The sequence below is a fragment of the Temnothorax longispinosus genome, chromosome 8 (genome assembly GCF_030848805.1).
Source record: "Temnothorax longispinosus isolate EJ_2023e chromosome 8, Tlon_JGU_v1, whole genome shotgun sequence".
Lineage (NCBI taxonomy): Eukaryota > Metazoa > Arthropoda > Insecta > Hymenoptera > Formicidae > Temnothorax > Temnothorax longispinosus.
Window position 1 is genome coordinate 2,346,244 of NC_092365.1, and position 25,598 is coordinate 2,371,841.

General features: G+C 39.9%; 1 protein-coding gene across 1 annotated transcript in view; it reads right to left on the reverse strand.

Moving 5' to 3' along the window:
* Positions 1-25,598, reverse strand: part of Lilli (AF4/FMR2 family member lilliputian) — a 196,790-nt gene that overhangs the window by 167,951 nt on the left and 3,241 nt on the right. The window contains exon 2 of the mRNA XM_071784937.1: positions 16,164-17,362. Coding sequence (XP_071641038.1) covers positions 16,164-16,228 — 65 coding nt within the window. The 5' untranslated portion in view covers positions 16,229-17,362. The remainder of the gene's footprint in view (positions 1-16,163; positions 17,363-25,598) is intronic.

Sequence of the window (25,598 nt, forward strand, 5' to 3'; positions counted from 1 at the left end):
ATGTGGACTCATAATTTTCTAAACGGGGTCTATTATCAAAAATTATTATTACGAATTATGAAACACCTTGAATATTTCAGATTCGAGCAAATCGTGCAGACGAGAATAGTCACGAGAAAATTAGACGCGATATTTAGAATGTTATCGATCCACCTCGTTGGAATTGTACAGTTCGTTCTATCGTGCGAGTTACCAAAATGCGCGTATATTTTTATCCCAGGGAGTAATCTTTTCCATATCACGCAGAAAACCGTATACCGGCGCATCTCGCCATTCATATTTCTAGGAAATATCGTCAGTGGAACGTTGCGAGACAGTATTACGCGGGGACCAGTCTGCTCCCCGGGGAGACCTACTTTCAACGCGGAGCTTCCTTCCCGCCGCCGCCGTCAAACTTCTTTTCTTCGTGCCGCTTCCTAAGCGGCTAATCCCGCCGATAACTCGGCCGCGAAGTATGCCATTTACCTTTTAAAGCCCCCCGCCCCGCCACCCCGCGCCCGACAATTTATCAACTTTGCCGAAAGTTACCATCGCGCCGAACGTAGCGCGCGCCCATTCAGTCGGAACGCCATGAAGAGGAAAGTTTTTCCTTCTTGTTATTCTTCCCGACAGTATTTGCTCTCTTTATCACAACACCGAGCAATCAGCGAGTCGATGGGATTGCGAATCTCTTATCTGTTACCTCATCTGCGCTTATCTAATGCACCGAGTGAAATCTGACAAATGTAAAATCCATTTGTACAAGTACTTGCTATAAATCAATTCGAAGTGCCTTCAATTCTTTATTGATTTAAGTCGTTTTTCAGATGTGTCTCACTTCGCGCCGTTTCACTTCGCGGAGACTCAATATTTCACGAGTGATTTAATTATCAAGATTTAATCTAGCATCGCCAGGTGAAATTAATTGGTCATACAAAAGAAAAAAAATGGAATCTTCATGAATCAAAAATTATTGTGTAAGTTTGTTAGACGCTCATTTCGCTTCGAGAACACAGGGCGATATATTGTCACGAGTTCAGGTGTTCCTATGAGACGTAAGTATAAACCGTTTATCGAGGTAAGGCTAGCCGGTATCTTCACCCTCTTCCCTTCTCTCACTTTGCCATCTATCGCGCGTCCCTCGGACACGGTCCCTGCTCTGCACTGCCATGCTACTGTCTCGTGTTAGGGGACGTTCACACCGCGCCTGTAAGAGAGCGACGAACGAGGCCACGTATGTTATCTACACGCGAACGAGGAGGCGATCGTAACTTTCACCACCGTCGACGCCGGAACGCGATCGTCCTTCGTTTAATTCTCGTAAAGCGAATCGATCGAGGCTGGCCCGAAACAAACGAAATTCGCCAAACATATTTTAATTGATTGCGTTAAATAATGATTATTATATTGAGCAATTACATACATTATGTAAATACGAAATATAGCAAATAGATAATTAAATGTAAAATGTATAACGGCTTGCCTTGTTACATCAATCATTAACCGACAAATAAATAAAACGATAATCCGTGTAATTTCATGCGTACGCGATAAATCAGAATTAAATGACGAAGTGGATTTTCTCGACTATTAATGGTCTCATTGGATATGTTTATCGACAGTGATTATCAACGCCGGATATTATGTGCGGAGCTTTATTGCGAGCGTGATGCAATATAATCCGCGAAAACGTACCTATGTGAATAGACGCGATCGCACGCGGTTGACAGCGGCGCGATAATATCAGCTGGTTTACATTTGCTAGTGAGTGCAGGTCAGCGAAGCGACTGTCAAACGGTCTTACGTTATGAATAAATACCCGCTTTCGAGTAAACAGCTAAACTGTTACCGCGGATATACAGGGGTGACAGAGATATACCGCTAGTTTTCGCCGACGACCAATCCGCTTCGAGTTTATTCGAGGATTCGTGCACGAATGAAATGGTAAGGAAATGCGAGAAAATCCAAGAGGCACTCTGTATGTACCTGCGTTAAAAATATATTATGTGTAAACGCGCGCTGTGTTATTTCGTAGCTATGAAAGTTTGTCGCCTACCGTGTGAACAACCGTGTGATAATAGATCTCTCTCTGTCACATTTTTATAGAATAATTCAGAAAGATGATATAAAACCGTGGTATTTAGTCAACAACTTATTTATCACTGGCGCAGCAAAGCGAGAATAAATATTATTTCTGGTTTTAAACACAATTTATTACATATGCGAAACACGTGTCATTTTTTATCAGTGTCTATATTTAAGTACGATGTATCTTAGTCTCATAGAAAATAATGACTGAAAACAACTTTTTTTAGCATTCTCAATATTTTTACCTAAGTCAACAATTTTTTATAAAATAGCCATTCGACGATCTCAAAAATATATTTTTCTTATACGATTATAAAATAATAAATAATAAATGATTGACATAAAGAACTATCATTCAAAATAAATAGTCTTATTTTGTTTCTATTAGCTTCCTCTTTTTCTCTCCCAAGTAAAACTTTCGAAATAATAATTATATTAATATAATTTCGAAAGTTTTTTTGTAAGTTACAGCTGTGCTCGATATAAAAGGAGAAACTGCAGTGCACAAAAGATACTAATAGATTAAAATGAGTAATTTGTCATACAATCTTATAATTCTTATAAAATAATTTCGTTTACTTTTGTACTTCTGGATAAATCTTCAAGTTGTTTTCAGTCTTTTAATTCAAGAATTTAGCGTATCAGATATCAATCTGCACAGAGATTATCAAAATATTTTCCAGGAAACAACTTCATCAACTTATTTCTTGACTTGAGAATTTATTTCTATATATAGAATAAAAGAAAACAAAATTATTACTTGGCGAAAATTACAAAGTCACGCAACAAATCATTCATCCCGATCTTCCCTGCTATTTTTTCTACCTGTTGCATTATGCAGTTACAATTTCACTAGCAAAACATCCGGAAAGTATACGCAAATTAAATTTTCTATCAACAATCGGCACTTGTTTAAAAATGCGTTTAAGAAACTTGTTGTCACTTGCAAAGTTGCAATTTTAAGTCGGTTAACGTACTACTGGCGATGAAGAAAGTAAGTCAGTTTACCCGTATTAGAAAAATACACGCGATCCCGTTTTACTAATTACTTGTGCACTATGCTACTCGCTAATGAAAAAAATATATCACACGCAAAACGCGTACTTGAAAAATCGTATTGCGTGGTGCATTATCGGGAGGGTTGCCTCGTCGTCAGTTGTGAACGCAACCGAAGACGGCCGAGTCCACGTTAGAAATCCGCCGGTGAAAGTGTTGGATTTGCACGGCAGCTTCTCGTGGCACAAACTTAACGACCGTTAGAATGTCCAAGTAAAGCGATGCCTTCTACATATTACGTCGCGCGAGCAGGTAGCCCCGATTACAGAAATGAGCACCGAAACGAATTTTGGAATTCGCGTCGCCAAATCTTCGTCACATAAGATTCATTGAAACGCGAACGAATGCCAGGGCCACACGGTTCGAGCATCCGATTGCCGTTAAACTCAGCTGAGCAAAGTAAAATGGACTTACATCTTGTAAGTTCTTCTTTCTTAGTTGAAAGTAAAAAGCACACACAATAAGCTCTACTAAAATTTCAGAGTCTGATGCAATCGATCGAGAATAAAAGTAAAGTCGGTCTTTGTGAAAGCCGAGTAAATCCAATAATCGCATAACATGGTAGCTGCTATCCACAAAGTTATCGCGAACTGTGAGTCCGTAAACAAATGCGTTTATTTAAACGCGCATTGAGAAAGCTTTAATGACTTTCGACCAAATACTGTAATCTTCGTTTAATCTTTAGCAAGCGTTCTGTCTCGCAACGCACGGTACATTACGGCATTGTGGATTTTTATTGTGCATATTTGCATTGCGCGAAATTACGTTACATTCCAATTTTCGTCAGGAAGAAATCTGTGTTAATCTAAAAAAATCCGCAAATGAGAGAAATCGAGAAGAAATCAATAGCTCCGGGATATTGTGCAGAATTCTAAATATAACGAGACTCGTGTTTAAGCAAATAAAAATTATACGATTAATTGTCAATACTCGCGGCGTTGCCGCAGGCAAAGACATTTTCAAAGACTTACTTCGGAGGAAGACCAATCAATCAGCTGTGCCATCTGCATAATCTGCATAATTAATACAGCGCGTACATATGAAGAAATCAATCGCGTGCGGTTAATAGCAGTCTGACAGAAAGTCTCATGTCAGTTACAGTCTCATTGCTACGGCAAAGGACGATCGTTTGCAACAATTTTCGCCGGGGTATTCGCGTAACTCGAGGGAAACGCCGAGGAAAATAACGCGTCCGTAATCAATACATTGGGCTTATTTGTTATGCGGTTAATGCTTAGTTACAAACGTCCAAGTTGCGACATTGTCCGAGACAGCACTCGCGCGCGCGCTGTTCGCGAATTATATATTCTCCACCGTACAGTATTGCATACAATTTTGCGAGATATTCTCGAAACTGTCGCCCTAAATCAGTCCTCGTAGAATCATACACCGTATTAATAAGTTCTAGGAAATGTCAAGTTACAGGATTGCGACGAGTAATCATCGCTCGTTCAGAATAATGAAAAACAAGGTAAGAATTGATTTGCAAAGTCTAGAAACCACGTTATCGGAAAATGAATGTTATATTGCGTTACTCAAAAATGGAGCAACACTACTTTTTACACAATATATATAATTATACATAATCTATATAATTATATGTATTAGACATACATAATTATATAATATCGACGCTGTTGAAAAAGATTACTGATGTCTATCTGAAAAATGTTGTTTAAATAAAAATACTCGTAAAAATACTTCAATATAAGACAAATATATCGTGATAAGAGCAGCTTAATCAACATGCAAAACATGTATTACATAATTAAGTAGAAAAGACGCTATATAGTTATATATTATGTTTTGTATGCTTTTATTTATTCTAAAATAAATGTAAGTTTCCTCTAACTTTTTAACAAGGGGATTTTCTTCGCTTTTATTCGATCGAAGCGGTCAGTAATCAATATATGCAAATTTTGAGAAAAGACGTTAAAGCTTCTTTAAAAATTCGACGATATGATTATCGCGATCGCGTTCTGTCGTTTTTATCAACGAACGATTATCACGAGCTCAAGGTCGCACGATCTTCTGCACGAGTTCGACGGCCTCGACTGGCCGCCGTTTCATTTCTCGAAGAGGATTACTGCACGGTCTCGTTGTTTCGGCGCACTTTGCAACGGAGTCGAAGGAACCGGTGAGTAACTGGCGAAAGCGCCTACACGGCCTTTCTCTTCGACTACGAATTATCGATGGCGCACGCGAGTGCCTCGCTTTATTCAATCATTGTCAATTCGATAAGGTACGGACTAGACGACGTTATTTCCTTCCGTGTTTAGCGTTGCGTAGAAATTATATAAAATCGAAATTAAAAGCCGACTGAAATTAAATAGCGATTTTTATAACCTGGAGCAAGAATTACGAATTTCCTTCCGCATAAAAATCAATACTCAATTTCGATCGACGCGCACTCTTTCCACTTTTAATTTACATATTATAAAAATTCTAATATCTTTCCTTTATTCATAGACAAGAATGTCTTGTCAATTAAGCATTCTTTGAGTAACGTTTTTGCTTAAAAACCATCAAACAATTGTTAAAACTAATAAAAGTAACAGATATATAACAGGTAAAAATTGCACTCGTTTTATACGGTATATTACAGAAGAATACTCCTTTTAATTTATACAGGAATGCTGATTATCGCTCGGAAAAATTCTGCGGGTCAAGGAGACCGATTTTGTTATCAGACTACACTTTCAGTTTAGTTTCACCGTCGGAGAATCAAATAATTTTTTTTATTCGCCTCTGATTGTAGCCAGAAATTTAATTAACCACTCGGGCAGCTTGGAAATAATTAAACGTATTTAAAAGAATTCTCGGTCGCTCCAATTACCTCGCTCCTACAACCGACACGCTAACAAACCGAATATATTTTCTCGAAGCAATTTACAACGAATCAACGCGCACGTATATATCGCTGTGTGTGTTACCGCGAACCCCAGATAACATTATGCATACGAGTTCTTTTTCTTTTTTTTTCCCCCCGATTCGTATGTACTTATCAGTCGAAGTTGCGTATTCGGCTAGCAATTTTTAACGAAGATTGCCATGATTAACTCGCGTCGCGACAAAAAAGATGAGAACAACGTTAGAATCGTAGAAAAAAAAACACTTCCGAGTAGCAAAGAGATTCATAAAAGGACAATAAATAAATGCTTGTGCACACGACGCATCTCCTTAATTAATTAAAACAATTAAAAAAGAAGAAAGAGATCAAATTTGAGAGAAATAATATTTCGGAGAAACTTCGCGAAGCACTTAAAGAACTCGTAGTTGCTCGTAGGCGGAACATCGTTTTAAAGAATATCGTTCCAAATTGGACGCGAAGACACGTAAAGTTATAAGACGGTATCTCGTATAATTGTCACGTATGGAGGGAAAATAACTTTAATCTGAGCGTATATAGCCGCTCGGGCTCGGGGCTCCGAAGTTTTCGAAGCTATGCCCGAAGCGTGACGATGCGTGCGCTCGATAAGCCCGCCCCTTATTCGACTAACTCCTAACCTGACCCAAGTCAGGAGGAAAAATCTCTTTTTTTCGTGTCGCCCGTTTGCGTTTCGTGTCGGAGCCAACTCGATCACTTTTGCCGCTCGGCGGCTCTCCTCCACCACCCGCCCGATAGCGGGCGAAAACGTCTCGGGAACGCGTCCTGACATCACGCGATAATAAAAAAGAGAAATCAAAGCGCATTCTTGTGCAATAACTTATAAAGTCGCGTTCCGCACGCAGGATATATCGCGGGTGATATTTTAGCTCCGAGCAGAAATTACTGCGTCGCGACGGACTATCGCAAAATTACAGTTATTTATTAAATCATCTTTTTAATCGCTGCTGAAATAAAAACTTCGGCTTTTTACGATGTTCTGAGCAACTCTCAATTGTTCCGAAATAAATATAATTAATTTTGATGTAATTACTATTATAACATCGAAACTCTTTGAAACAAATCGAACAAAGATGATGAATGTCCATTGATAAATATCTGATTACAGGATGTCTCCTGCTCAAAATGAGAAAGTTCTTTTTAGATACGAAATAATTCTCTGATATTCAGTTAAAACTGTCACACAATCGACGATGGCGGAGATACGAGAAAGATTAGAGGGCGGAAAATAGGTCAACGTACTAACGGCGTTTCAGAGTGTCGGAACCCTGCGGCTACGATAATGAGAAAAGAAACACGGCGCCGTCGTCTCCTCCCACCCGTCTTTTCTCTCCGTTTTCCCCTCTTTCCACGTTTCACGCTTGACTCGCGCCTGGTATTAAACGCGCAAAGTGGAAAATAACGTAACCGTTTCACAAAATGAATTTATAAAAATGTTATATCTATTTATGGAATTCTATAAGAGATAATGCGCATTGTGTCTCGTATACATAATTTTTCGAAGATGAAATACCTCATATATTTTTAGTTTCAGAACTAAGAGAAAGTTTAAAAGTAAGAATTTGTAATATCCCCGTGTTTTAATTATGTTCAGCATTAATACATTACGCATATATAAAATCCTAAAAGAGACGACGACGCGCTTATGTTTGCATACAGTAAATGCGGCGTGCAGTTTAAAGCAAAAAAACATGGCTGTATAGAAAGAGCAGCTGAGAAAGCAGACTTTGTTTCTTCGCGGGTATAATATGCTGAGACTCTCGCGCGCGCGTCTCGAGAGGCCGCATAAAAAGCTCATTCAAATTATACGCCTCTTAATTTCGCCGAATGAAAAAAAAGTGCAACTTTATACGCGGCGACGAATAAACCGTGCGACTTACGCAAGTGTGCGTCGAGAGACTCGAGAGCCGCGGAGGGGAATCACTCGTAATTTCCACAAAAAACTTGGACGTTCGATTATCCACCCCCTAATTTCGTTCAATTACCTTATATCCTCGCAATTTGCCGCGAATGTGCGAATCGATATTAGTTTATACGGCCTGCGAGAGTCCGAAGGGGGCATTAAATAGAGAAAATGCCGCAAAGGGTCCCCGCGTCCTCTTGGCGCCCTATCGCCGTGCACGATAATGAGAACAGAAGGGCGGCGCCAGCGCGCTCTTTTCCCCCTTCGTTGCTCTCGCGTTCTCTATCTATGTATGCGTATGTAGGTACCTACCGCCGCGCGTATATACGCTCGACATATTCCGCACGCATGAAATTGAACAAACGCGAAAGCTCGTTAGCCGAGTGAGAGAATGCACTCCGCGCCGCCGAGGATTTAATTTCATCGACCGTCATTACGGGATTGAGCGTAGAAAAAGACGCGATACCGTACGCGAAAAATCAGTCCGTTCTGCGTTCTGCGAACATTTCTCACGTTTCATATAATTTATCTCTGCTTCGAACAAATGCGAGAACGATAGTCAAGTCAAATTATTATTAATAAATATGAATGGATAGGCTATGTAAGATTAGAATAAAATTGTGAAGATAGGATACAATAACTCTGTTAGCACCAGTTAGCACATTCTTTTATTAAAGAAATTAATTGAAACACGCTCGTTTTTTCATATATGTTTGTGAAATGTATACTGAAAATACTATCTGACAAGAGTATTAATTTCCTGCAACAGTTTGTATATAATATTCAACTCTGGACCAAAGTCTAGAGAGACCAAACGCAGACTTTGAAGTCTGTTAAAGCGATATTTGGAAGGAGAAAATAACATACTCAAAAACACGCGTTTCCTGTATCGTATTTCGTAGATATTTAATTTTGTTTCATATATATTTTTATTTCACATATTTCTGCATATTTCCATTTATTAAATAGACACAAAACGTAATTATTTTCTTCTGACTCCCTGAAAAATAGTAATATATCGTCTATGAGATATGAACACCATGACGAAGTTTTGTATTCCAAAAATATTCGTATTTCATTCGTGTTATACTTTAATTCCTCTCTTCTATCATTCTATTTTATTATTTATCTAGATAATAAACTAAAAAATTTTAATCAATTATTATATACGTTTGATATTAGAAAATAATATTATTAATTATCACATCTTCATAGTGCCATCAATTGTATTTTACTAAAATTTGACCTGTTTATATTACTTTATAGAATGCTTGGCAAAAAGTATAAGATGTAACATTTTTATCAGATTTAAAAACAATTTTTCTTTGCGAATAAAATCGCTACTCCATTATTCATTACTTTTTGCCAAGTTTGCAAGTTAAATATTTCGTATCATATTTATATTCATACCGAGATTCATACTTATTCTAATCAAACTAATTTTGCAATTAGTGTCTATCATACACCAAACATGTTAATAAATATAAGCATGCGCATCCTTGTAGAGATCACAAATCGCGATAGATGATCACGCACATTCCAGAATTGAATATTAATATTAATCCGTCCTAGCCTATCCATTTCGCAACAATAAATCTGTGAAATATTATATCTATCTGATTGGAAATAAATATATACAATAATATACATATATTTGAATACATCTTAAATTAATTAACTTCCACAGATCCATTGCTCCAAATAAAAAATTTAGCACTCACCGATCCGACGCGAAGCAGCGGAGTGTTGCAGTAGTAACTGCGTTGAACTGAAAAATAAAGAATATATGCAAATTATAGAAGCGTCCAAAAAAAGTTAACATCGGCGATAAATAATTACTGTACGCGTAAAATAATTCTATGATTTTCGGTAAAAAATCTCTTTCTTAATATAAAATTCTTAAATATAAACTTTTGTGAAATTCGATAAATAGAAAAATCTAATTTATATCAATAATTCAAGTAAAAAATAAAAAACAAATAATTACCTTATCGTTGCTCCGCCGACGCCCGACGCCTCCCAGGCCAGCTCCTCCTCCTCTCAGGTGTCTTCATTGCACTCCCACAACACTCGCGAAAACACGAATTAATTACGATTGTGCGTGCGCTAATTAGATCAGATCAACTCGGCGCTCGCTTTGCGCGGCACTCGCGACGTTGGTCGCACGTGACGCAGCACATCTTATTATCCTACGACGAAAGAAATAGGATCACAGTACGCGAGTACGATCGCTCGACATCCGCGACGTCGTCGTCTCGTGAATTAAATGAATCTCCAGTCTCAAGCGGAACAAATGACTGAAAAATCACTCGATGCGCAGGACCTTGGATATCACGCAACGCGATTCATAAAGTCGAGTTAACGAGTACACGAGACAAAGAGACCATTCGACAAATTTTAATCGAGATTCAATACATTTCGAACGCATAAATTCCGTCAACAATCGGCGTATCACATCTTTTCGTTGCTCGAGGATTTCTCGATCCGACGACTCGCGCGTTTTCCGGAGTTTCAATACGATAGGCAGGCATGCTATTATACCTCGAGTAGATCAATTGCGTGAGATACATTCGTCTCGACGAACGACCGTCCCGATAACGCTTACGAGTCGTCGAACGCGGAAGAGTCGGGCGGCCGCGCGTACCGATCATCGTCGACTTTTCGTATAGGGAACGCGATCGCGTTTGAGATGTATATCGCAACGCGCTCTCTTCGCACCTTGTCGCTCTAACGTCTCGAGGGATAATGCGTCGTCACGCGGCTCGCCCCCCCCCCCCCCCCCACCTGCCCGCCCGGGTATCCGCCTGCGAGTCGCGCAAAAACATCAAGGCAACCGCGTAACGTAAACAATGGGCTTTAACTCCGTGCCGAGAGTCTCGTACCAGCCAAACACGGCCGCTACGAAATATTTTATGTGTAGTGACGAGAAATACACGTTTATACACGTCGAATATATAGGTACTCGATTCTCCTCGGAATGTAGTCATTATCGCGGACGTTACGCTTCGTATTGCGAAGACTCGCTAACGTCGTCGCCAAGATGATTAATTCCGCTCGAGAGTTGGATTTCGAAGACTAATGGAGAAATCGTTACGTGAATCTCGATGCGACGAGCACACCGGCACAATTTGATTCGTATGTACATGAATATATACGTGTGTATCTGTACGAGTGTAATGCATATCTTGTATAATAAGTATTATTACTAGCAGATTTTTCAACGATTGCACGCAAATTATTTAATTCTTTTTCGTAATAAAAGTTTATATTTAATTAATTAATTCTCTCACTCTTAAAGAATATCGTCAAATCTAGTATTCGCGTTTGAGAAATATAATTTATTTTAATCGTAAAAATATTTGCGTAACTTGATTTATTATGTATCACTTATTTTTCCTAATTTTTGCGCTTTAAAAAAAGAAACTTTATTTCGTAGCAATACATTTTATATTAAATGATTCTGTCTAAATGTCAATTAAGTCAAACGTTATTATTCTTTTAAACGTCGCGATTGCGATAAGTATCAGGAGATACCAAACGTGATTATTTCTATGATAACAGATCAAAGGTTATTAGCGCAGATTAATTATCTCCAATTATTATAAGTCATAAACATATCGAGTCGGTGGTTATTTATCGAAAAGCAAATATTTAGCTCCATTTATGTATTTAAAATAGAAATTAAAGAGATAGAGAATATGGATATTATAAATTGGCTGTCTCATTATACGATATTTAGGGGAGATAAATATTTCTCTAACGATGCTTAAATTAGAGTCAAATATTTTGCATCGCGCTTTCAATTTTTCGCCGATTAAAATATAATTTGTCGGAAAGCTGACAAGTGTTTATAAATAACGTTTCACGAACTTCATATATTGATGTATTGTATTACTATAATATAATATTGATGTACTACGATATAAATAAAGCCACAGACACGACAAAAATAATAGATTGCTAAGTGAAATTAATTTTAGATACTATTTCCATATCTGTGTAAAAAATGTTCGATTTTTCTTCGAGTAAAACTAACAAATATACAGAATTCATAAGTACTTAATTGTAAGTGACTAACACTAAGAGTTAAATTACAAACAATCGCTTATAATTAATTCTTTACTATTAAGCGGACATAAAATTTGTATTTACGATGTTTTCAATCGATGAAAAATCGAGCATTTTTAATATGAATACAGAAATAATATCTCAAGTAAATTCTGCTTAAAAAATCAATTATTTTCGTTGCGGCTATACTACATGGGTTACTAACAATTTATTCATGGATTAAATTATCTTTATCAGCGTACGTTGAAAAAAATTGTTAGAACAAACAATCTTTTTCGGTTATCTTTGTTGCTTGTAATTCAAGGTTCACTATTAGATGTCCATAATTTAAATTTTTTAAAGATAAAAAAAGTAATTATTTAAGAGAATTTATTTTTGAATATATTAAAAGGACAAAAAACAGAGAAAAGTTTCTCTGTGATACACAAATTTAAATAACTTGCACGTAATAATAAAAACAATTTGCTATCGTAATCAACTTGTTAATATGATGAGATCGCTTTTATTAAAATGTTGTATAATAGTAATGGAGATATCTTGTATTAATTACAATTATATTGCTTTCTCGATTGCTTTCATAAATTTTAATTATATCTAATAAATTAATATATTGATGATTACTGGATTTTGCCAATTTAATGTTTATTTAAAAATACTTGTGCATAAGAGCCTTACTCTTCAGCTAATCTTAAATAAGTTTTAATAGAACTTTGCTTCCGGACAATAATATTGCACCAAGATATTTAATTAATAATATTTCAAAATATTACGAAGAGCAAAGAACATCCAATTAAATTTTCTGGTAGAAAGAAGGTTACTTTTCAATTTTCAATGGTTCAATTCTTGTTTACCAAATGCATCTCTATCAGACATCATAATGAAACCTATATAAATATAAAATATATATATAATCAATAATTAAATTAGATTAGAAATACGTGAATAATAATTATTTAAAATAATGCAAAGAAGGGATATAGATATGTAGGTATATCAAACTTTCTATGCATCGCGCATATGTTGCAGGAGACCATGATAATTACCAATCAACGTAATTAATATTTCGGTTTCGATTGATATTTAACGGGTTAATTGTGCCGCGAAAAATCGATCCACGTCGTACCTAAGCGAGAGTCGTCTCGAAGGAACCTCCTTCGAAGCGAAACGATAATCGCGCGATGGTGAAAGGAATTCCACGCCTGCGATTTTCATTGACAGGCGCGTCACTCGAAACGGTTCTTTCGGCGGAATCGGGAATAGAACTCGCTCGAACTTGTCTCGTTATTGAGTTATTATTGTCATCGGCCGGATTCGTTCGAACTAACTTTCTCTCCGTTCCACCGCGACGATTTGAGGATTCAACGGAGTCGTGGAATTACCGGTATCTCACTAACTTATCTAACATCGAGAAAGTTAAGAAAAAAAAACTCGCCGGCCAGAAATCTTTATACATATATCGATTTCGTGAAATCTACATATTTTAATAGTAAATGCCATTATTAATTCAGATTAAATTATTTAAATTAATAGCGGAGGCATTTGATAGCAGCTCTCACTAATAATACAATCAATTGATGATAATTTAATGCGATTATTAAATTCTATTAATATTAAACAGAAAACCATTATAAAATTCATATTGACTTAAACATATACAGAATGTTCTTTAACAGCGAAAAAAAAGCTTCGTTCGCGATGTTCTCTTAATTAATTTGAAATCGATTACACGTGGATAGACTCAACTGTGTGTCGACTATCATTTTGTGTGTCTAGGATCAACGAGGAACATATGGTATACCTATGGCGGTAATCGAGTCCGCCCCATGGCGATATTCCGGGCGCGAATATTTCCAGCAGGGAGGCGTGCAAACAGCAAAATTATTATTCCACCAGCTGCGCGGTCGTTAATTACGTTTACATTGAATATAAGTCACCGCGTAAAGCCTCCGTGTTATTTTGTGAAATTCGAGGACAGCCGTGACGACGCTTACGTGAGTATTGTCCCAAGTGCCATGCCGGCTGATACTGCGAGCACATCGTATTGCGAGTATCTCGTCGTTAACAACGGAGCCGACATGCGAAATGTGCGTACGTATATGTATATGAACCCGACACTCGGCGATACCGCAATCATCACGCGCTTTACGAGACGATTCATTGAGTCACGAGTCACGATACACATTTTGCATTACTTACACGGAGCATTAGACTTATACCACGCGAGTATCCATATCGACAAAGAATTGCGATCAAATAGGAATAAAAAAAAAAGAAAAATTAATGTCTTTCGTAAATAATATATCTATAGATAAGATAAATATTTTGTTTGTATCCTACACTTAATTTAATGTACTACTTATATTATTAAGCATTACCCCCTTTAATTTTTTATTTATTTTTTATTTATCTTGATGATTATGAAAGTTTAACCTTTCGTTTTGCTATTCGTCTTAATTATAGTCTCGCTATCTGTTAATAATAATTGATCATTATTAAACTGATTACCGCATTTGCTCCACTTTGCTTCACGAATCGATTTTCGACATTTCAGAGATAAATTAAAGGCCGCATGCATGCGTGCTCGACCGTGGTGCATCGAGGCTGGCTGCGCACACAAGTCGCACACGTGCGGCAGAGATATACGTGCGTAAACCAGACACAAGTCGGATATCGACACGAACTGCCCTTCGTTCGCTATTTTGCATTTAACAGGGCCGCGCCAAGGACAACGGTTGCGAATGCACCGACATAACGCGATGTCGTGCATCGCGCCGGTCGAGGCCGTCGTCGTTTTTAAGAACCGTGCGCCGAAAATGTTGGACGAAACCGGACGTAAATGCTGAACGCGATCTAAATGCGGCCTGCAAAGCGAGTAACGGATTTAAATTGCGATTCATCGTGTGGCTTTCCGGCGCTATCTGCGATGTCGACGAGACGTTTTATCTTTCGAATAATATCAGATAAGCATAAATATTAAAGAATAAAGAATAAATATTAAATATTAAATATTAGAGAATAAATGTTAAATATTAAAGAAAGCACTTTTGACTCGCAGCTTCTTGTAAATATAAAGCCCCGAGCTACAGCTTACGTGCCGTGTATTTCAATCTGTCAATGATAGTTGTTATTGACGATAATTGAAAAGTCGATAAGCAAAGGTTGGTCACCGATTTACCGCTATTACTGCGCGATCATAGCGGCGTGGTATATTGTGATAAAAGGAGATATGGATATTTTCAAATATTGGGAAAATATTAAAAATTTCAACAGGCGTATGCAAATGATATTGACACTTTGCGCCGCGTTCTCGTTTACAGCTGCTAGCGTGGGCTCTTTATCCTCTGTCTAAATTCTAAATTTTACCGGGGACATAGACGCTGTATATACCGTGTAAATAAGGGTGCTGTATTAGATAGCGCACCGTGTGTGAACGTGCACTGAGAGAATGCTGACCGTTAGTTTGTTAACTCTCAAACTGCACATCTATTGCTGGAACGTGCTTTTCACTCTGCGATCGCAAGAAGCGACTCTCTCCCTCTCTCTTTCTCAGTGCTGCTTCTCTCTTTATGCACATTTCAAGTAGAAAATAATCAAATGTATCTCGCGCTCTTCCGCTTCGAAAATACACGAAAACAAGATATCGAAGGAGGATGTACGTATCAATGACCATAAAATTAAGCAGCTGGTAGCGGATTTTACAAATTAACATTTTAAACACGGCAATGGTACTATCATGATTTTCCATTATCATTCGGCTATTAGAGAAATCAGATTATGAAGATTAATTATGAGAATTAATAATGAAACTCAGATTTATATATATTATAATAATAACAGTTTTATTTTTAATAATTTAACCATTAATTATTGCGTATTACGGATATCACCGTCCACCAATTTCAAAATTGTTTATGGTCAAATAAAATTTGTCGGCTGTTCCAAAATTTATCTCATATAAACTTCATTATATTATAAAATTTTAATTTTTAAAGGTATCAATTAGAAGTTCATCCTCTGTTTAGACGTGTAATCTTCATCCCAAAAAATCTCCGTTATCGTTTCTTGCGATAACGACTACTGGCAACTTTTTATTAAAAAATGGCAGAGTACCGAGCTTGCCGAGTTTAAAGCGCTTACGATCGATTTCGAGCCGATCGAGGAACGAACAAAGCCAGTACTCACCTCGATAAGGTGCCCTTGAGCAGAGGATTCCTGTCGTCATAATATCCACCGCCGTTCGAAGGCATCTTCAAGTAATCCAAACAACGGGCACGTGGCACTGGTCACTGACACTACGGCACTGCATCACTTTGCATTAATTGTACGTGCGATCTGATCCACGCCGCGTTAGCTCTCCATTCACCGCCGATGATCTACTACCGGTAGTCGGGAGACGACGTTTTACCTTGGCGATTGTTACACGCGCGACACATCGTCCCGGCGACAATGACAGCAACAGGCGCCACGACGACGACGTTTGGCGAGACAAGAATGATCGCGTGCGATCGCGGCTCACCGACAAATCCGCGGAAAAAAATCAATCTCCCGTGCCGAACGGAAAAACACGCGGAAAGTCTCGAGGAATACGAGGATAGTCACTCTTCTTCCTTTAGGTCGGTGTCTTATTTCTTTTCTCACTCTTCTTCCTCGTATCGTACTCCGCTTTCTTCTCTCATCGACCTCTTCGTTGTAGTAACCTCGATGTTTCTCTTCTTCTGGGTATCGATGCACGTACCTTCTTTCGTAAGTCCCCGTCTCTGCTGCCTACCTCTTTCAGTCTTTTTCTGTCAACAATTCAACAATCAACACTCTGGAAAACTCGCGCGTTATTTCTCCGCGATTATCGCCGACGAACTTCGCGTCTCTGTCCCTTCCGCGAGAAATTCAGTCGCGCGCATATGTATAACGTCCGTTTAAAGACCCCAGTGGGGCTCGTTCCAATTTCCCTCGGCGCCGAACGTAAACGCCGGAAGTGGACTGATCGGCGGCGCGCGACGATCGTCACGGCGAGTCGCGCGCGCGGCACTTTCAACACGGACGACGGCGTATACCGCGCGTCGCGGTAACAACAAACAAACTCGTCGCCGCGAAGGACACTGTTCGCGCGCGTATACACGATTCGGCACTCGGACGGAACTCGATCGCGGGGCTCCGCCGGAGAAATTCCAAGAAGCGGATGACGTTCGCCACCGGTTGACTGATCGACTGCGCCAGCACGCGTGCGCGAACGCCGCGCGCGGGGTGTCTCCTTCCTCTCCAACTTCGCTCGCTCTTCCCGTCGCCTCGCGATCACCAGATGTGGCGTCGCGACGGCGGCGTCGCCTCGTCGACTCGCCCCGGAATACCTTCGGCCCACTCGTCCTTGCCGGTCTCGCCTACACCTGCGGACAAAATTCGACGGGTTCTCAACTTTCCTCTCTCCCTCTCTCACTCTCTCTCTCTCTCTCGGTCTACGCACGTGCGCGCACGTGCACCATCTGGCCGCGACTGGCCGCGTCGACACGTGCGGCCGCCGCTACCAAACATGGCCGTCTGTCAATCCCCTCCCCCCTCCCCCCACCTAGTAGCAGAAGACGCGACGCGCGACGGATCGTTCCACGATTCGCGCGACGCTCGCTATAGCGCGTTTTCTACATTTCGAGACGCGGTCGAGACTCTCCCTCGGTTTCGTACCGCCGATTACCACCGGCGACAACGCGCGAACCGCCTGTCGAGCCCGCGATTGTCGATCTTCCGCGCGAAATCTGTTGCGATTCAACGACGCCGAAATCGCGCTCGCGCGCGCCTCGCTCGTATCGCTCGAGTGAAAGTGCGCCGAATGCAGCCGACAGTCGCTCGAGTCGATCTCCCGTCTCTTTCTCTCTTTCTTTCTCCCTCTCTCCCCTTCTGTCACTCGACTTCGACTCAGTCGAGTCGACTGTTCTCTCGCTCGCTCGCTTGCAATCCGCGCGCGAAGGCTGCCGTTGACGTAAACAAACGGAATATTCCCGCGGAGGCGCGCGTCGCGCGAAAGTAAAGGCCTGTTCGGCGGAACGAATTTTTTTTTTTTTATAAGCATTCACACGGTCCTTCGGTTTCGGTCCGCTGACAATTGAGCCTAATTTACGTGTTTCACGCCGCTCAGAACGTATCCGCGCGTTCGAATTGAAACCGAAGAGAGTTGAGCGTAAAAGCGGAAGCCAGGAATGTTTAGCAATTCCTCTCTTTACGCCAAACTCGCTACTAATTAAGAGGCTTACGGGAATTGGTCTTAATTGCCCTCGTTCCGATCGGATTTCTTTTCCATTTTTTTCCCTCTTCTACACCGAGCACTCTACGAGTCGGAAATTGGCAGTTTAAGATTGGCAACTTTGCCTTCCCTCTAATTCTCTTTTATATAGGCTGCGTTCGCTTTGGGTGCTTTCGTGCTGAAAGTATCACTCCATCTTTTTTCACCATGTAATGAGCAATAAAGATAGACTGACGCTTTCGGCGCGAAAGCGCCCAAAGCGAACGGCAGCCATAGAACAACAAGATATCGCTCTATGTTTTGTCAATCGATATATAGAGTGAATCGATCTCTCGTGAAACGATCCCTCCCTCAATTTCGAACCGCCCGGCTTCACCCGCCGCCATATTGGAACTATCCAGATACCGTTGCTACAGAGAACTAGCTATGCGTATGTCGTAGGTTCAAGATACATTTTGGGGCCTCGACGCTTTTGAGAACTCAAACTGCACGTATAAGCTCGTTCAGCAAATGGCAGGCCAATTTCTTTTAGTGACACAAGTCGACACAAGTGTCGTTCTGTCTTTGTTATTCATTGAATGCCAAGAAGGATAGAACGATGTTTGTGTCGACTTGTGTCACTAAAAGGAATTGGCACAATATGTAACAACTAAATACGAAATCGCAGGTCTCTCTATACAGCAAAGTCGTATAAGAAGACACGTATATAGAAATCCGCAGAGATTACCAGAGAACCTCGTTAGAGCGCAATTATTACTCGGACATGATATTCGTCCTTCTAACCGTGGAATGTCCTCGCAAACTACAGGATACCTACGTTTTCCGGAGCACGGTCTCGCTCGCTACCCCGTGCACCTACCTTCGATCGCTCCTCGAGACGCGTCGTCACGAGACGCCATTAACGACGATCATCCCTCGCTACGTTCCTCGATGCGTTCCTCTCTTCGCGAGCGAGCGAGCAAGCCTCCTCGAAGCCGACGATCTGCACGCGCGACGGAGACGCTACGCGGTGCAGCCGCGACGGCGGCGTCGGGCTCCGGCGAAGTTTATTGCAAGCTTATTTATAAACTGTCGCGAAAACCGAGGGAAGGAACCGCGCGCGCGTCCGGTATCGCGTTTCGCGAACCGCGGAGTGCTCGTCGCGCGCGGGAAGTCTCAAGTCACCTGACCGCGCGTCCGACTGCCCGATTGGCCGCGCTGAACTGTTCCAACATGGCGGCTCGCCGAGCCGAGCCGAGCCGGGCGCGAAACCCGGCTTAAACTTTCAAGACCTCCATTTGCATTACTTTAAGAAAGTATTTATGATATTTAGACCGTATAATTATTTCGTAGCGTAATTTCACGCAATTATTGATGCCCATTTTGAAAGATCTTCGATATCCAAGCTCCAAATTTTTATCGCGTTTATTTAAAACCTTTCTCTCTCGTTTTGTTCTCTCGATCTGCTGAAATAGATGTGTACTTTTTAGATGTTTCATATATAATAATACATATATAAAATATATGATATATTTATATGTATATTATATAAGATAGATATGCAGGGTGTTCCAGACTGGACATCCGTTAATGAGACAGATTCCTGTGTGATCATTTTGAGACGAAAATATTATACCAAGGCTAATTAATTATAATTAATTAATAATAATTTAAAAAAAAAAGTTCAAAGTTGCCCAACAAAATTATCCCAACAAAATTATATAAATTTTGGTGTATACTTTGTATATACTTTCTCACTATCTCCATTATCAAATCACTTTATATGCTGCGTGTACTTGCTGCATAACTCATACAAATGACTCTCTTTTGCGTAAACGCTATTAAAATAAATTACGATAAAACATAAGCGACAACATTACCATTATTAAAAACGATATTTTGTTTTGTTAATGAGACAAGAGATAACATTAAGATAAGCTATTGGCGATGTTATAACAAACTGATGCAAAAGATAACATTAAGATAAACTATTAGTGATGTTATAATGAATAACTCTTAGTATAAGAACTTTTAATGAGAAGAATAGAAACAATGAAAAGGCATTCTTCGATATAAAACCTCTTTAATAAAAAAGAGCCAATCAAATAGCAAATATTGATCGTAGATGCATAATTGATTATGTCGATATATATACAATTGCTTCGATAATAATCAACGAACATATGAAATGTGGACATTCCGTTGATGTTACTTTCATTTAGTTTGCCATTGAGGAGGATTCAAAGCGAATCAAAACATTTGGCGATTATTAAAAAAGCAATCATATTGGCATTAATATTTATGCACCGCGCATCTGCGGTCTAGCTCTTATTGGCTCATCTCCAGCTTAAAGCAAGACGATGAATATATAGAGCAGAACACGTCTTGTTCTTTAACCCTTAAGTGCGCAGCTCTGCATATATGCAAAGCGACTTTTCAATGCTCCATGTCCCTTATGAAGTTCGAACTGATGAAAACGCGCGACTTTGCACACCTAAAGGGCCTTCTCTGGCCCTTCTTTCTTTTCTGGATGGAAAAGCCCAGAAAATCATCATTTATTTTAAAAATAAATGCCACGAAAAATTGCGCATTTAAAGGTCAATTATTATCGATGACAAAATTAGAACAAGTCACGAAAAGTTTTTAAAAAATCGGTTGTCTTCAAGAAAATGAGATGATTACTTCGTCCACCTTCGTTTACATTCTTAATCCTGCATGATCTCGTAATAAAAATTCGTGATAATTAAAGCAGTGATATATATATGAAAAAGATTTAGTCGAAGATTTTGGTAATACCGTGAAAGAAAACGAATACTACAGGGTCTCAAAGAAATCTGCGCATTCTAGGATTAACGCGAATTAATCCGTACTAATTCTATTCGCACGAATTACATTATTCCCCGGTAAGCAGGCGTTAATAGAATTTAACCGTCGCCGTTCTTGCAAATCCCGATAAAGCGCCAAGTGCGAGGCTACTTGTTTATCTTAACGCTCGCGATAAAAAAAGCGCGTAAACAAGAAGCGGTACGATAATCTCGGTGTAAACCGACGTGATTAACAATCGAGTTTGCCAGTTAAGAGCTGCTAACTGGGGTGATGTAGTCGACTCTATCAATATTAAAGTTCCAAGTATCTCAAATACAAAATCCCGCTCGGTTTTCCCCAAGACTCTGCTTTCCGAATTTTCACGAAACAACTGTTCTATAAATATGTAACACACGGCAACATCATTTGGCAACATCATTTGGCATCGATTTCGAATATTGGATTGTTTAACAATGAAATTTTTGAACCACAAAAAAACGAAATTTATTAGTACGTTTCATAATAGATTCCGTGACGAATTGATTTTTCTTTAATGGAAATATCAAATTTAGAATTTTAGGTGTAGCTGGAAATCAACAATAAGCGGCTTTTACAAACGAAGAGAAAATGACAAAATATTTTCCAGCCTTTCTCAATCTCGCACGGACCTTGTGTTAAAATTTTAACAAAAGATTCGCGACCATATGCGGTACGAAAAATAGGAAAAGTGCTATAAACGAAATTTACGGCGTCCCTTGACATTTCCGTTAAAAAGACCTCTACGCACAAAGAGATAATGACACTGCAGTACTCGCAGACCAAAGCTGGAAGTATCTTTCTTTCTTTCGCAGGGCAGGCGAACCGTCTTTCTTTCATAAAAATTAAACGCGCGACGAGTGGTTTAAGGCTCAGCCTCTGGCCTAAGCGCTGCGACGATTTACAACGGTGCGGAACTAAACGGGATAACGAAGGACGCGTAAGAAGCGTTACGGCCGCCAGGAATCCTTCCCGTTACGACACTCGGCGTGTCATAAACCGTATAATTATTCCTTTCTCCCACAGCTTCTGCCGCCTCCTCGTCTCTATGCACTTTCACCGCGTGCGCGCGTCTTCTTTCTCTCCGCTCCGCTCCGCTCCCGGAGAATCCACGCTCGCGTGCTCGAGTTACCGTTCTCGCGATATTGAGAGTACCCCGATCGACTTTACAGTTTTTCGATCATCTTGACGGAGATTCGCCGACGCGCGAGGCGTGTTAAATCTACGAGCTTAAAAGATTTTCGTGATTCTTTTCAGACTTATTATTTTTTAAAGCACGGCCGCAACCTGAGAAAAAAAAATACTGCCACAGAAGAACCTGGGAAACATTCGAACCTTTATTAGCGAGCTCGCAAAAAATTTTTTGAAGAAGCCGTAATATGTCGAAAGGTCTAACAAGAAACTTGTCGAAAATCCCAAGGCAATCTCTACGTGTTAAATCTTTCATATCCCCATCCGCGCGGTTAGAATCGAATCCAAAGTGAATACTCGATAATTTCAAGTTACTCCAAGGGGGGCATCAATAATTTGCTTTAAAGATAGGGCGAATATACCGTCGATTGGAAACGGCGAAACGACTTAACAGCAAAAGTGGTCCCAATTCGAGGCTCGTAAATCTTAATAGCCGATAACTTTCGAACCGATAAGTACACACCTTAAAGGAAACGATTCGGAAATGCGTAAATTGCACGGACCGGACGGTCCCCAGGGGCGGTACGCGCGATTAGCGGCTCGGGGAAAAGAAAGAAAAGATTCCCCCAAAAATCGGGGGCACGAAAGAAAGAAATATTCCGAGAGACGAGCGCGCGGCTGCGTTCTGAAAGTTATAACGCCGTAATAATCCAGGGAAACATACGCGCGGACCGAACGCGGAGAGCGCGAGCGAGATCCTTTTACACGAACCGGTTGATACACAGCGTTCTCACCAAAGTCGAAAGTATCCGGCGTGTTACAAGGGCAAACGACCTACTCGAGTCTCGAGTCGCTGACATTTTCGCGAGTCGCGATTTGTTAAACGGCGAATCGGCCGGCGGCGCGCGGCGCTCCTCCGGTCTTCGCTCGAATTGAAATGCGCGATTCACAATGCGATGCAAATTTATCGTGATGCGACTTGAGCGGGCCGCCGCCGCCGCCGATCGGATGCCTTACCCTATTTTCCACGGCGCGGCACCATGGCTGTTATTTTCACCGGCCGTTAAATGGGCGCTTTGCGCTTTTTACGTAATACGTCGTCGTGACAGAAGCAATCCCCGTACCCTGTATGCGACGAGATCTCGTTTTCGGTCGTGATCTTCCCGGACATAATACATAAACCGTATTTCTCGTAAGTACATTCATCTATTTTTTTTTACGTGCAAATCTGACAAACTGCGAGTTAAACGAGAGAGGAGATTTTGTATGTCAAGTTGTCGAGCTCCAAACTCAAAGACGGAAAGAATAATAAAAGAATATCGTGATTTTATTTAAAAAAAAAGTACTATTATTCCTCATCTTTCTTTCTTTCATCTTTCTTTTTTTTCTCTACCTCTATAATTGCAATTGTCGATTAGATTTACATGCGAATATATGACTCCCCTTTCGTTGGATTTTTTAACCTCGCTGTCCTTCCTGAAAAAGATCCAATTAGAATATATATTAGAATACATATTTATGTATGCATGAAAACATCGCGGTCGATTAGTATCGCGGCCAGGTGAAATTAAATTCTGTAGCGTTACCGACGATTTTCGGTTTACGCGCTTTGCATATTCCGCCCCGTATGTCAGACCTTCACTTGTTGCGCAAACGAAAACTGGCAGAGGATAAAAAGAAAAGAGAGTCAAGCGACATTAAATGTACGCTGGAAAATCAGTACCGTAAGCGCTCCACTTCTCTCTTTCTCTCTTTTTCTCTCGTTCCCTCTCTACTAAAAGAAAACCGCTCCGGAATCCACGCCTTGGAATGCACGGCGACGAGACTCGACTTGTTAGCACAAACGCAACCTGTCCACCTAACCGATTTCCCCACAGCCACGTCGAATTTCCCTGAACGATTCGCTAGACTCATTTAATAACGTCTGCGTTAATAACGTCTGTTATTAGTAATTTAATAACTGTAATTAACAATTAAATATTCTTTGATACAATAATACCTGCGTATAACTCGTAATTTAATAATTATAATTAGTCAATCAAATATTCTTCGGTTTAATAATGGTCTCTGTATTATCAGTAATTCAATAATTGAAACGTGTCAAAGTGTTGCAAGAGTGTCCAGGTTCGGCAAAGCTCGTTTTATCGAATTTAATAAACTGGTGCGTTCAGCAATATTAACTCAAAAAGAAAACGAGCCCTGCTAATATTCGCATTTACACCGCTTTATCATAGCACACGTCAATTTCATAATTTAATGACTGTCGCGTATATTATTCAAAGCAATCGCTATCTACCGTCGCGCAGGTAAAACTAATTAAAACATTTTTATCGTATTTTGGGTCCTCCTCTCTCGAATCTTTTTGTCGTACAAAAAAAGAACTCAAAGAAAATGACGCAGCTTTCCCAAGATCGCGTTCAAATATGCTTAAAGTAAGACACAATGCGTCGTGAACGCACGATTGAAATCTCTCGGCCGGAAAGGGTTAATCTCCAGGGGATACTCGAGCCGAGGTGAATTTTCTGCTTCGGGTTACGGAAAGAGAGAGAGAGAGAGAGAGAGACTCGACTCGACTGGACTCGACGTCGGCACGACGTCGCCATCGTAATCTTGTCCACGCTGTTTCCCCCACAGAGGGCTTCGCATCTTTCTCTCTTCTTTCTGTCTCCCTCTTCCCCGAGATCGCCTCATCGACCGATACCTCACACACAAACACGCGCGTTACACTCACGAACGTGACCACGTCCATAAAGTATCGTCAACACGACGCGAACATTTTGTTGTTTCAATAAAAGCTTTGTCATCGCACGGTCAATAGGATACTCCCGTTGAATTCAATGAAATTACAGTAGAATCTCCATTATCCAAACTGATTGGGAGACGCGAGCGTTCGAACAGGCTTTTGGAAAAATAAAATCTTTTTGACAGAAAAAAATCACATTTTTTTCGCATCGAGAGAATTCACTTTGCGCCTATTCTATTTATTTTAGAGAAAGCGTAATATAAAATAATAATGAATATAAGAGTAATAATAAAAGTAATAATTCGTTTAAAAGCTCATGGATTCTGCTAATGTCCATTTGCTACCAATGCAGATTAACTTTAATCTCGATTTAACTTACTTTTTATCTTGTTCTAATTCTTAGAACTGGAAAAAGATGAAAAGTAAGTTAAACTGAGATTAAAGTTAATCTGCATTGGTAAAAATGAACGTTACAGTCACACACAAATTTTTTAAACGCATTTAACTGCTCCCCTTATTGTCAAAAAATGTTGTATAGTCTTCAAAGTGTTGGATTATTTCCGTAAATAATCATACGTAAACGAAGACTCTTCTTAAATATTATGGAAAATTTTTTATGCTGAATATACGCTCTGAAAAGATTTCTGTTCCAAGTAGTATACTCCAGTCAGTCTTTTAAAAATCCGCACGAATT